Source organism: Pteropus medius, unplaced genomic scaffold, assembly GCF_902729225.1.
Source record: "Pteropus medius unplaced genomic scaffold, Ma_sr-lr_union100, whole genome shotgun sequence".
Lineage (NCBI taxonomy): Eukaryota > Metazoa > Chordata > Mammalia > Chiroptera > Pteropodidae > Pteropus > Pteropus medius.
The window spans coordinates 4,695,128-4,707,799 of record NW_024343732.1 but is presented as its reverse complement, the minus strand read 5'-3'; the positions used below and the strand labels follow the sequence as shown (position 1 = coordinate 4,707,799).

Sequence of the window (12,672 nt, the reverse complement as noted above, 5' to 3'; positions counted from 1 at the left end):
GGAAGTTAGAAGTCTACCTTCCAGAGACTGGGAGACAGCAGCTTTCTTCTTCCTGATGATATTTCAAAAGGATGGTTTTCAGGTCCTTGAGAGATACTCTGTAGTTACAGATTATACATATATATCTCGAAGGGACAGAGCGACTAATCACAATTATAAGCACTTTTTCAGAAAATGCTCCAGGAAAGAGAGGTTAGGAGCCTCTATCAGGTGTTAGCTAGAACAAAGCAATTGATTTTGGACAGCTCTGAGCATTTTGAAACAGAAAATCAAAAGTAGCTGGTTCGTTCTAGGGATGTAGCCTTCCACTGCTGAAAGCCACGTTAAAGTCTGGTCAAATTTCTTAGGGAGGGGCTTTGAACGGAGTTTCCAGGCTGGAGTTTCCAGGCTGAATTTTCCGCAGTTCTCAGAATCTGTATCCAAATAAGGCCTGGACATAGCAACTGAGTGACATTCTCTCTTATATCTCTTTGAATCTATAGGTTCCTCCTTTATTCTTCCCTTTTTTCTCCTTACAATTTGTTCTTTGACGAAACTGAATCATTTGTTTTGTCAACATAGTCAGGATTTTGCTGACAGCACTGTCATGGGTTATTTTGGGCCCTTTATTTCCCCAAAATTGGTAGGTAGTACTGAGTTGCCCATCAGATACACAAGAAGAGACAGGAGAGTTGACAGCTGAATATCATGCTGGGAGACAGGCGAGAGGTCTGGGCTGGAGAAAATAAATTGGGAGCCATAGACATAGAGTTGAAAGCCATGATTTTGGATGAGATTGCTGGAGAGTAGACCGACAAGAGCGACGCTCTAGGGCCTGGGCTCCCATGTTTAGAGTTGGGGAGATGGGGAGGGAGCAAGATAGGAGATGAGGAGCACATCTTGTCCAGCAGGACAAGAAGGAACAGTTAGGACAGTGACCTCAAGGAAAAGAACGTATCTGAAGAAGGAAGGAGTGATCAACTGTGTCAAATACGATCATTCAGTAAAATAAGGATTGCAACTTAACTATTGAGTTTGGTGACCTTAAGACTGTTCAGTGTAGTGAAAAGCTAAACAACCGTTACAAGAATTTGTGCTGCAAGCAGCAGAGAAAAAAGGTGATAACTGGAGGCGATGAGACCTTGAAGGTAAACTTGTTTCCAAGATGGATTTATAGCAGCTTATTTGTATCCTGTGTGGCTGGTCTAATAGAAGGGGAAACTGATGGGGGTGGGTATGTGTGGCTGCTGAGCAATATCCTTTGAATAGGTAAGAGAGGATGGAATCCGGGGCCTGGTGAAGGGTCTAGTCTCTGGGAGCAGTGCAGACAGTTCATCTGTAGTAAGAAGAGGAAGATTGTGTACCTGGACACAGGTGAGAGTAGACAGGTAGATGCGGTAGGTGGGAACGTGTGGAGCTGAGACTCTCAATTGCTTTTATTTTCTTAATGCAACAAGAAGCAGGGTCATCAGCTGAGAGTGAGAAGGGGGTTGGTGCTGGAGGTTTGAGGACTTAGGGAAAGGTGCTAGGAAGTTTTTTCCGGACAGTGGAGAATAAATGGACAAGGAAAATGTAGTAGATTGTTGGTCTTAAAGTGAGACCACTCAGCTTGGTTGTGGGTGTTTCTTTAGCCAAGTTTAAGCGAACAGGGCAAATACAGAGCAGATTTAGGTTTTACCCAAAAGTGGGGTTTTCTCTGATGAGTAAGGCAGGCGGGGAAAGGGCATGGACAGTGTGTGCCGGGATGTGGTTATCACAGCAGCACGTGGTATCTATGCTGGAGCCAAGGCTTTGTCAGTGATGCACAGTGAAAGCTCTTCTCTAACTGGGACCAGTAGTTGTTCAGTTACTCCTAAAGTTAAATAGATGTGACAGGGGCTGTTGATGGTCCTCAGTGTCCACTCAGTCCTTCTTCCATGATAATAAACTTTGACTTTTAGGAGGGTACATGCTCACTTTTGATAGACCACATTTCTCAGCCTCCTTCAAGGCCAGGGGTGACTCTGTCACTACTTTCTGGACAATGCTATGTAATCGTAAACATTATGGGACAGCTTCCAGGAAACTTCCTGCAAGGAGATTCGACACCCCCTGTAATTTGGCAAAAGGGTGTGGGTGGTGGGACACGAATCTTTCACTCATCTGGCTGCCTGGGGTGGGGTTTAATGACTATAGCTCTGGTCTTCAACTGAGAAGATGAAGATGAGGGCCATGGCCTGGACGCCACGGGAAGGTAAGCTGGAAGAAACTGGAGATCCTTGGGGCTTGGCGGAGCAGAGCTGCCATTCCAGCGCCCAATGTGCATCTTTACATCTTTACGAGAGAAATAAATGTCTCTTTACTTAAGCCACTGTCATTTTGGGGCTCTATTTCTCAGACCTGAACCTCGTCTTAACTGATATTTTAGAAAAAATTTTTTTAATGAAAAAAAAAATCTATTTCAAATATTTTAACTGATCACTTACAAATGGACATTCGCCCACTCAATATTTGGTATGGGGACAAGTCCTGTTCTTGGAGTATGGGGTCCACTGAGTAGTGCTCCATGGAAACTACACACATCCATAATGCACTACTACAGGATCATCAGTTTTGGTTTCTCCAAAATCAGAATGAGAAGTTGAAGCATCAAAGAATTTGTGAAGCGATGTGAATGCAGTTACCCTGGATTTTTATGATTTCCCCCCATCCTTACATTTATCTTACCTAAACTTAATTCCACAGTATTTTTCGGTGAGTTACCTTTATTAAGTCTTTCCAAAGCATTTACCTGAGTTTCCATAGAAATAAGAACTTTCTTTTAGCATTTATATTTTGTCCATTTATATAATGTTTATAAAATTACGTTTATCCTATTTTCACCAGATATACTTTCTTTTAGCCCTCATATTTTATGTTTACACAACATTTAATTGAATTAGGTAATTACAATTGTGAACACAACTGGCAAAAACAACACCGGAAAAAACACAACTGCCTTTGGAAGGAGATAAGCCGACTTTGGGAGTGATGCGGTCTTCGCACATCAGCCGTTTGTCAGAAGGAAAATGTCAGTTATCTATTCAAAGGGTCCGTAAATACAGGTCAGGCGTCCTACTCAGCACCTTTTTACCTTTATACAGTTTAAAAACAATCTTGATTATATATTTAATTTTGCAAGTGCATGAGCAACTCTTACACACTGTTGATGGGCATGTGAATACAGCCTGGACGGCAGTATCCATCCAAAACATTAAAAAATGTTAGGATTTTACTCAGCAAAGCCATTTTTAATAAAGAATCCCACAGAAATACTTGATGATATTGGAAACAATTTAATAAGAAGATTGTTTATCACATCATTTTTTTTTTAATAGGGAAAAACTGGAAAACCCAAAATGTCCTGAAATTAGGGATTTTGGGGGGGAAGTTTGATCGTCCAAAAATGGATTCTAATGTAGCTGTTATTATGTTGTACCATGCAAGAGACATTTCCAAAAGAATTCCTATGATTATCTTGCCCTGAGGAAAGGTTTGAGGTTGAGTGACCAATTCAATTGGACCACATGGGTAGGTCTGGGAAGACTAAAGGACGCTGTCTTTAATTCTTGCAGCTAGCTCAGAAATAGCTTAAGTACAATATGTTCACTAACACGGAGGAACTATATATATATTTGAGTGAAATAAGCACACGATAAAACAGCATATCATTTTATATATTATACAATTTTAGAGTTTGAAGAAATGTGCACTAAAATATTAAAATTTGTCTATACAGAGTAAAAGGTAATTGAACATTTATATAATCCTACCTAGATATACTTTTTATTACTGTTATAGACAGTAATTTCTGAACACGGTGGCAACTCTTATGGACTGTTGACCTATCATTCCTGCTTTTCCCTTACTAACAAAACCCTGTGTAAGGCATCGGGAAGCTCAGTGCCAGAGGAGAAACTGGTCCTCCCACCCATCTGTGCCAGTGCCCAGTCTTAGGGTGGGTAGGTGGCCCAGCACTATCGGGGAGATACAGGAACGAGTCTCTTTGGGCCACTGAAGAACATTCCTGCCTGATAAGAGCACAATGAAGAGAAAGTTCTTTGACGGTCTACTTTGTCTCCTGCTTGGCTTTGAACGCTGTCATGTGAAGAAATGATGCTGAGCTGAAGCAGCTATTTTGTAATACTGAGGATGGCAGAACAAATGGATCTAAGAAAATCTTGAGGTTTTGGCTACCACCCAACTCTGCAACCACCCATCTCCAGACTTCTTGTTACAGGAGATAATTAAACATCCTTATTGCTTACATCACTGTCAGTCTAGTTTCCTGTTACTTGTGCTGACCACATCCTGATAGAAGCACTTTTCTGTCTGGCACCAAATGAATATTTAAGTCCACTCTAATTGAAAAGCAACTCTATTAGAAAGCTACTGTTATCTCATTTCTATAGAAAATAAATAAAACTGAGCTTAGGCAAGGTGTAATTTTCCGCAAAGTGACTGGTGGAGGTGAATTTAAGCCTAATCTTGGCTCAAAAGCCCATGTCTGTCACTTAACCATATAGTTAAAAAATAATCGAGCCTATAGTTCTCTCTTTTGGTATCTTAAGAAAATGCATACAAACAGATGCAGGTAGTAATACATTTGGACCCATTTGCACTCATGTATGAACGTGGCTTCAGGCTTTTTACTCCGATTTGCATTGATTTGTTGGTAGAAATGTATATGCTTCAGAGGCTCAGCCGAGAAACCAGAATGGCCTTGTCTTTCTTCCACACTTTTACTAATGACATCCAGACTGTGTATCAAGAAAACAGAGACAGGTCATGGGGACTTTGATGCAGCGTCCTAACATTCAACCCCCAAGATACTTGAAATGGTGAACTTGAAAGTGGTACATGCTCCTCCTCAAGCTTTCTTGCAAGAGTCAAAGAACTAAAGACTGAATAACACCAAACATCTAACAAGGCAGAGCCTTCCAGTTAGCTCAGAAAAGCAGAAGAATGTTTTTGAGGCACAGAAATAGAAAAGAGAGGATTGCAATTATATTGCATAGTACATTAACTATCTAAAAGAAAGCACTGAAGACCAGGGAACAAAAAGCAGTTGGCTCCTCATAGCTCAGCCTTGGACCAAACAGGACTTCCACGTAAATGTCTCCAAGGAACCGTTCCGCTCCAATCCTCTGCAGTGAGAAGAGAACAGAACAACACTACCCAACAGAGCTCCTGTGCACCGCCCCCCGCCATGGCTGCTTGGCTAAGCGGCTTGAGAGGCTCAGTGTAGGAAAAACCCTAGCCATGACAGAAGGAAGATGAGACTAAACGGAGGCAAGCTCACAGAAAAGGGAGCTGTGATTTCGGAATCTAATGACCACAAACACTACTCAAGAGGCTTTCCCTAACCTCTAAAATGACCGCCTCTGCTGAACCAGGGAAAACCCCAGCCTTGTGAATAAGGGGTGGGGGCAGAGAAGCCGCCCCATCCAGGGACTACACATTGGAAAGATGAAGAGTGTGCTGACCTAGAGAAAGAAACAAGAGCGCAGACCCACGAACTAAAAGGCCAGCGTGGCCAGTAAGGATTGGGATTCAAGCTGAGTGGGTGGACTGGGTGATGCTAGGACAGGAGACAGAATCGCACCTCTCAAATTCAAAGCTTCTGAAGTAGGGGGTCATCTGTCAAGTGTCAGAGGCCATTATTTAATAAACCTCTTCTATCTTACTAAGAGTTGTTTTCAGCAGTATTTGACTTAGTGTGGTGATGACTCTCCATGAGTATTAATCTCTCTTTTGAAAAGTAACAAATGCAAGCTGGAAGAGTACTGCTACTTTTTGCAGGAGTGAGGGTGGGAGGAATGAGTCCTGGGACCACAGTGTCACCCAAAGGCATTCATAGGGTGCTGGGAGGAAATCTCCGACTTCTTCACTTCTGATAGAACCTATAGCTAAGACCTCACAGCAATGAACAGGAAGCACTTGGTTAAGAGTGCTCAGGAGAAAGAGGGCACAGAAGGCCTGAACCTGTCCCTTCAGAGCACCAGGCCTGGGGATGCAACATGGAGTAAAAATGCAGGGATGAAGCAGCTCTGTTTACTTTCTCCGAGATTCTCGGAGTCTCTATTTTGTTTGAAAACAGACTCAGGCGAAGGGAAGGGAAACTAACATTTATTGAGCGCCTACTTTGTATGTCTGGCCTTGTGCAAGGAGATTTCATCTATAATGTTCCATTTAATCCTCACACCAACCTTGTGAGGTAGGTATTGTCCTCATTTCTATCAAATAAGGAACAAGAGGCTCAGAAAGGTTAGGTAGTTTGTCCAAGGTCACACAACTAGTTACTGACAGAGCTGGGACTGAGTGCCGAGCCTCAGACACAAAAATTCTCTGCTCAGACACTCATCTCAGGGAGGAGGGAGTGAGAGAGAAGCTGTGACGGTCCTTACGCCTCCCACCGTGAGAACCAAGACAGTCACCATGAATCAGAACCTGTACTTTTCCATGGGCTTTCCCCTCTCCACCTGGGGAAGATGCAGTCAGTTGAAGAGATGAGACATAAAAAATAAATAGAAGGGACGAGTCCCCCAGCAGCAAGGACCTGCATTATCTATGCTGTGGGAAGGTCAGCTGCTGTGGGAGGGAGCCACGTGGGCCCTGTGGGGAAAAGTGGGACAATGGCTGCCAAAGGCTGGAGTGGGTGGGCTAACAGGCCCCTTCTGGGTCGCACAGATTTTAGAACAAAACGTCTGGGGCAAGCAGCAGCCGTGGGCACAGTCACCACCATCTTCCATCTGCTCATTTTACCGGTGTTTGTGATCCAAGAGGGATTCAAAATCGGGAGAACATACAAGTTTGTGCTTTATGTGTCCCAGGACTGTCATCTCTCCTGTCCTACTGTCTCCAAGGCCCACAGACACCAGCTCCTGCCAATCAACAAAGAAGGTGATGAGAACCAAAACCACACAGCCATCACTAGATCCTAATTTTAACGTGACAATCCGGAGAAGTCTCCTCCCTTATTAAGCACTGATCTGTCAATACTCTTTGATCTCTGAAAGAGCCTCTGCCCTGACCCTACAGGCTCTCACCTGCAGGAAAGAGCAGGCGGTTCCCATTGTCACGTCCAGAGTCACCTTGCCCAGGAGGAGCTGCACCTTTCCCGACTTGCGGATGAGCAGCTTTCCAACCTGACCTTCTGTCAGGTCAGCCAGGGTGCAAGTGTTCTCTGCCAGCCTGGCTTCCTGTGAAGAGATTCGAGGATGGAAACGGGGTAAGGAGCTTTTTCCTCCATCCTTCATGAACAAACCCTTTCCCAAAGGAAGGGAGCAGCAAAAGTTGGCATGAGCTTCCCCAAGAGGGCCTTTTCCTAGGGCTGCCTGCCACTGGTTAAAAAACAAGATCCACAGTGAACATATAAACAAGTGGACAAATTATCTATAACTGCTGAACTGGGTGATGGCGCATGACAGTGTATGTTCTCTCATTTGTACATGTTCAAAATATTTCATTATAAAAAGTAAACAGATACATTATTGGGGTTGAAGTATAAAGCCCCAAAGCCCTTACGGGAAGAAAGAACAACTGCGGATCACTCTTGCGTTTTGGCTTGAGTGGCGCATCTTTGCTTCACCTTACAGGTGGCTGCTTCACTCCCTGGCCCCCCTGCATTTTCACAGACCTCACTCCTGCGCGTACCCGGTCTTTCTCCTGCTTCATAACCACCATCTGTCCATCCTCGTTCTGCACCTCTGTCTTGATAGGCTTGATGTCCTGAGTCGGTGGCTGGCCAGGGAGCGTGTCTGGCAGCTGGAGGAACAGAAGCTCTTCCTCCTGCGTGAGGCTCAGCTCCCTGAGCAGCTCTGCCACAGACACGTCCTTCGGGAGGCCGGGGGTCTTTCTGGCTGCTCTGGGAGGAGCCTTCATCTTGGCGTCCTCCTCCTCATCTCGTGGCTCCTCTTTCACTGTCCAAGGTAACACAAGTGGAAGGGCTATCAAGTGGCCACCCTCTACGCCATCTCATTGTACCCATACCTTCACCCGCACCTGCTCCACTGTCACTCAGCCATGAAGCTGGAGGGAAGCATTCATTGGTTGGGAAGAGGGATCCAGGAGTTGTGTGACTTATCAAAAGATAACTGAGGCTGAGCCAACAGGTACATGTCAGCGTGAACTCTGTGAGTCTGAGGCTTTGGTGTCTTTGTTCAGGCCACACATTTTACAGCTGGGATGGAAGGGGACCTGTTTATCAGCAGCAGTCTGAGAGGCTCATTCTTGGGGAAGGGCGTTCCTGGTGGAGGGCAGCCACAGAAAAGGAAACGAGATGTTAACTGGCACAGAGTACCTTTCACAACAGGCACATCCACCTCCATGTCCTCTTCCTTGGGGCCAGCCAGCCAAGGCTTAACATCTGGTTCTTCGTTCTCTTCTTTAAACAGCCACCCCGAGTGAGCCAGCGGCAGCTGCACAGGCATGTTTCGGGTGTCATTCTTCAGCCCGGGGTCATCAATGAACTGCCAAAGAAGAGACGGGGTCACATGGCATGGCTAGCATACACACATAACTGGACTGCAGTTCATCTTAGCCCCTTTCAAACTGAAGCCTGCTGCTCACCAGGCTTCCAGGACATCAGAGAGCTCTTCTTCCCCCAACCCTGGCTCCCAGAGGCCCTTTCCACAGCTGCAAAGAAGGGCTGTTCCCCATAGCATGCTGGCACCTACATCATCCTTCTCCAGCATGCGCAGGATATGTTTTGTTTCTTCATCCGTCTCCCTCTTCTCTTTTTTGATGTTGATGATATGAGAGGGCCCCATGTCCGACAGATCCACTGTCTTATCCCAGTTCCCTGTAGGAAAAAACCAGCTCATCAGGGGTAAGGAAGGGGCCAAAAGCAAGGAAAACTAAACTGGGAGCAGGGGAATTCCACTGCCTTTGCCCTTCTTTCAGGCAGTCTGAACTGAAATCCACTGAGCCCTTCCTCCTCGGCAGCTCTGTACCCTTTTTCTTCATCATTTCGGCTGGGCCCTGCTCAAAGATGGAGTGGGACTGGATCACTTCTGGGCGACCCCGGCCCCGTCCATGCCCCTCTCGCTGTCGGTCTCTCTCTCTGTCACGCTTCTCCTTCTTGATGGTTACTTCTTCCTTGGGCCTGTCAAAGAGAATGAGTTAAGGGAAACCACTCGCCCTGCCTCAGAGAACTGGTCTTATTCTCTCACATCACTCTATTCCACCTGAGCAAATAACTACCTCATAAGAAACAGAACCCAATCCTTAGTACCTTTTTCACTTCCTTGATGGGGTAGTCCTTTCAGTTGGCTTTACTTTATCTTCTTGTTTGAGAGTATATATTGGAACTATCACTCAAAAATTAAATTATTGAGATTGCCCCCAAATGTGGATTTTTTGTATTGACTGAAAGCAGGAAGGCTGTAATTCAAAACAACTTAAGGGAAAACCTGATATATCTCTGTCTAAACTAGTGACTGTCAACTCTGGCTGTAAAAGATAATCACTGTTTCATTGCAACAAGTTAAAGCACAACTTCTGGGACAGACTCCCAGGCATCAGTATTTTTTCAAAGCTTGCACATTAGGATCACCTGGAAGCCAGAGTTGACAATCACCAGTGAAAAGAACTAAATACACCAATATAAATTTCTGAGCTACATACCTAGTTATTTCTCAAAATGCACAAATTCAGAGTAAGTAAATATGGAGTAAGTACTCAGAAGGCCTAGCTACTTACTCTTCCTTGATCTTCCGACTGATGATATTTGGGGTGAAGGTTTTCTGAAAGTAAAATACAGGAGTCACTGATTTGGTAAATTCTGAACCCAAAGTACAGAGGAAAAGAAAAACTCCCAAAGGGCATCTTCTATGGACCGAGACCATGGATCTCTTCTGCACATTCCACACTGTTGTCAAAGATTTATAGTAATAAACTCATGCTTGAAAAGGAGGAAAGTCATGTCATGATGACAGCAGAGTTACACACAGAAGGGGCACCAAAAACCATTTAAACTAGCAGCCTCAGCTTCTGCCCTCTGAAAGGCAAACAGATGATGGGTTAGACTGCCACCAGAATTTCCCTAGGCAAACTTAAGCCTTTAAAAACTGGCTGTTTAATGCTTGTCATTCCCCTTATCTCCCCGCTTTCTGGGCTACTCTTTATATCTATAGTCATAAACATAATAGGAAACAGAGCATCTAATGCCATTCCTAAGATTCATTCTACTCTAGATCATAGGTTTGCACATTGAGATCCATGGCAAATTCAGAACTCTCTAAAACTGCAGGCAAAGTGTATACTCTCATGACTTTCATGAGTTTCTTAAAGGTGTCTAAAACATATAAAAAATAAGCACTGCTCAAGATGTTGTTGATCTAATGAGGATTCTCTGCCCTTCAGCCAACGCTGAGAACCATGTCAACAGCTTGTATCCAACATCTAGACCTGAAGATAAAACAGGCTCCCCAGAATTTGTAGGTAAAAGTCTGGGGACGAGATCTGTGAGACCCAACGCCACGCCTAGCATATGGTAGACCCTACAAGAACATCAGTTGAACCCTAGGGGCCTGGAATTCAAGATAGCTAGGTACCTTCTTGACTCCCCCGAGGGTGAGGTCCCTGGAGCGAATGGAGGGAAGGCGGCCCGGGGTGAGGGGAGGAGCCGGCCGCCGCCCGATAAGCCCCCGGGCCCCAGAGAGGAGGGGTCGGGGTCCCCCCGGAGCGCTGGGCTCGCCCGCGGCGTTTCCTTCCGACATGTTGCCTGGGAGAGAAGTGGAAAGGGACAAAGTCAGTAGAGGGGACGGACATGCGGACCCTAGGCGGAACCCCACCCACCTGGCTGTCCGCCCCTAAGTCAGTGCGTCTCTCCCGCGGCGTCTCAGCTCCTCCCCTCCCACGTGGCGACTCCCGGAACCACCCGGCCAGAGCCCTTGGCACACCCTACCCCCAGGCCCCGGCCAGGCACGAGGCGGGGACGCACACCAACGCACCCAAGCTGCGGCTCCACACCGCGTGCGTTCCGACTTCAGCTCCGGCGCGACACACAGCTGGCCCTGGGTCTCAGCACCAGGCGGAAGTCTGCGTGGCGGGGCCCGGGCGCCGCCATCTTGCCGCGAGGCGGAAGTGAGGTCGGTGGGCGGGGCCGGCCACAGTATTTATCCGGCGGCGCCCCGCTCGCCTCCGCCTTCTCTTCCCGGTTCTTCCCGGAGTCGGGAAAAGCTGGGTTGAGAGGGCGAAAAAGGAAGAGGGGTCTGGTCCTAGTTATGCTACCGTGTAGCGCTCGGGAGGGTCTTAGCCCGACGCGGGGCGGCGGAGATGCCTATCTCTGGGTCTTGGGGCCTTGGCGGCCGTCACTTTTTGGGGATTCTCCGCGAAGGGGCTCTGGGGCAGTGCGGTCGCGGCTCGGGTTGGGGCGAAAAGCGCTGGACAGAGAGCGAGACCCCGACTCAGAGTCGGGGGATCCCTAGCCAGGCCGAGCTGCGGCTGCCGACTCGATGGTGACCTTGGTGCAGTCAGTGTACCACCCGCCAGCGGTCTTGCCCTCGCTCGGAGTCCCTTTCCTGGACTTCTGGGGGGTTCTTGGATTGGGGTTTGTGCATACAGCTCTGGAGCAGCACCAGCGGACCAACCGGGTGTCTAATGGTACCAGCGCTGGGCTCAAGACTGCGGGCTGCAGGAGGGACGAATTTAAAGAACTTATTGTGACTCAAGCATTTGTAATTTAACAAAAAATGCCCTTTACTGTTATTTCCCCCACCCTCATTCCCAAACCATGTAAAAACCATGTAACAACATTACGGAAAGTTTGAGAGAAGGAAAACATTTCTGCTAGAATTCCACGTGGAATACTCTTGAAACTTTTGTAATATATTCCAGTCCCCTTCACGGAGCTGTTGTATTGTACTACAATTTTGGATCCTCCCTTTTCAAATAACATTTCTTGGCTGCTGCATCAAAAGACTGCTTAATTCTCAAGTGGCTATGTCATGATTTGTCTAAGTTTTTCTGTTTGGACACTTGGATCGTTTCTTTTCCCTGTTGTAAATAACGCTGTAGTGAACATCTGGTGCATTTAACGTTTTTTATTCTTTTAGATTGTATCCCTAGGACAAATTTCCAGACGGGATAACTGACTAAAAGAAGACATACTTTTTTTTAAGAACATTTTTTGTTTTGAGATAATTGTAGACACACATGCAGTTGTAAAATACAATGCAGAGATTCCCAAGTACCCTTCACTCAGTTTCCCTCCATAGTAACATATTGCAGAACTGTAATACTATGTCACAACCAGAATATTGACAATGATAGTCAAAATAGAGGACATTTCCATCACAAGGATCTCTCTAGCTGCCCGTTAGTAGCCATACCTTCCACCCTTCCGACCACCCCTGGCAACTGCTAGTCTCCATATTTATACTTTTATTATTTCAAGAGTGGAAATCATTTAAAGATAGACTCACACAGTATGTGATTTCTTGGGTTTGCTTTTTTCATGGAGCATAATTCCCTAGAGATTAAGTTGTTGCTTTGATCACTACTTCCTTTTCATTACTGAGTACCCATGCTTTGTGTAATCATCCTTTGAAGGACATCTGGGCTATTATGAATAAAACTGCTATGAACGTACGTGTACAGATTTCTGTGTAAACATGGGTTTTCATTTCTCTGGAATAAATAAATGTCTAAGAGTGCAACTGTTGGGTCGAA

The 12,672-nt window shown here is 45.9% G+C and overlaps 1 protein-coding gene across 1 annotated transcript; it reads right to left on the bottom strand.

The window, feature by feature from the left end:
• Window positions 1-3,273: 3,273 nt before the first annotated feature.
• POLR3D (RNA polymerase III subunit D) lies at window positions 3,274-11,107 on the bottom strand. Its single transcript, XM_039868065.1, has 9 exons — window positions 10,953-11,107; window positions 10,554-10,723; window positions 9,700-9,743; window positions 8,952-9,103; window positions 8,676-8,800; window positions 8,300-8,468; window positions 7,654-7,919; window positions 7,047-7,199; window positions 3,274-6,881 (listed from the first exon to the last, which is right to left on the bottom strand). Exons 2-9 carry the CDS (start codon window positions 10,716-10,718, stop codon window positions 6,759-6,761), a joined length of 1,197 nt encoding a protein of 398 aa, XP_039723999.1. The 5' UTR covers window positions 10,719-10,723; window positions 10,953-11,107; the 3' UTR covers window positions 3,274-6,758.
• Between the last annotated feature and the right edge of the window lie 1,565 nt (window positions 11,108-12,672).

Bases quoted from the DNA above. Each gene is read 5' to 3' on its own strand.
- POLR3D (XM_039868065.1), bottom strand. From the start codon at position 10,718: ATGTCGGAAGGAAACGCCGCGGGCGAGCCCAGCGCTCCGGGGGGACCC. The intron at 8,801-8,951 runs GTACAGAGCTGC...TTTTTCCTACAG, and splicing joins CGAAATGATGAAGAAAAAGG to GGAACTGGGATAAGACAGTG. The intron at 6,882-7,046 runs GTGAGAGCCTGT...GTTGATTGGCAG, and splicing joins CCGCCTGCTCTTTCCTGCAG to GAGCTGGTGTCTGTGGGCCT.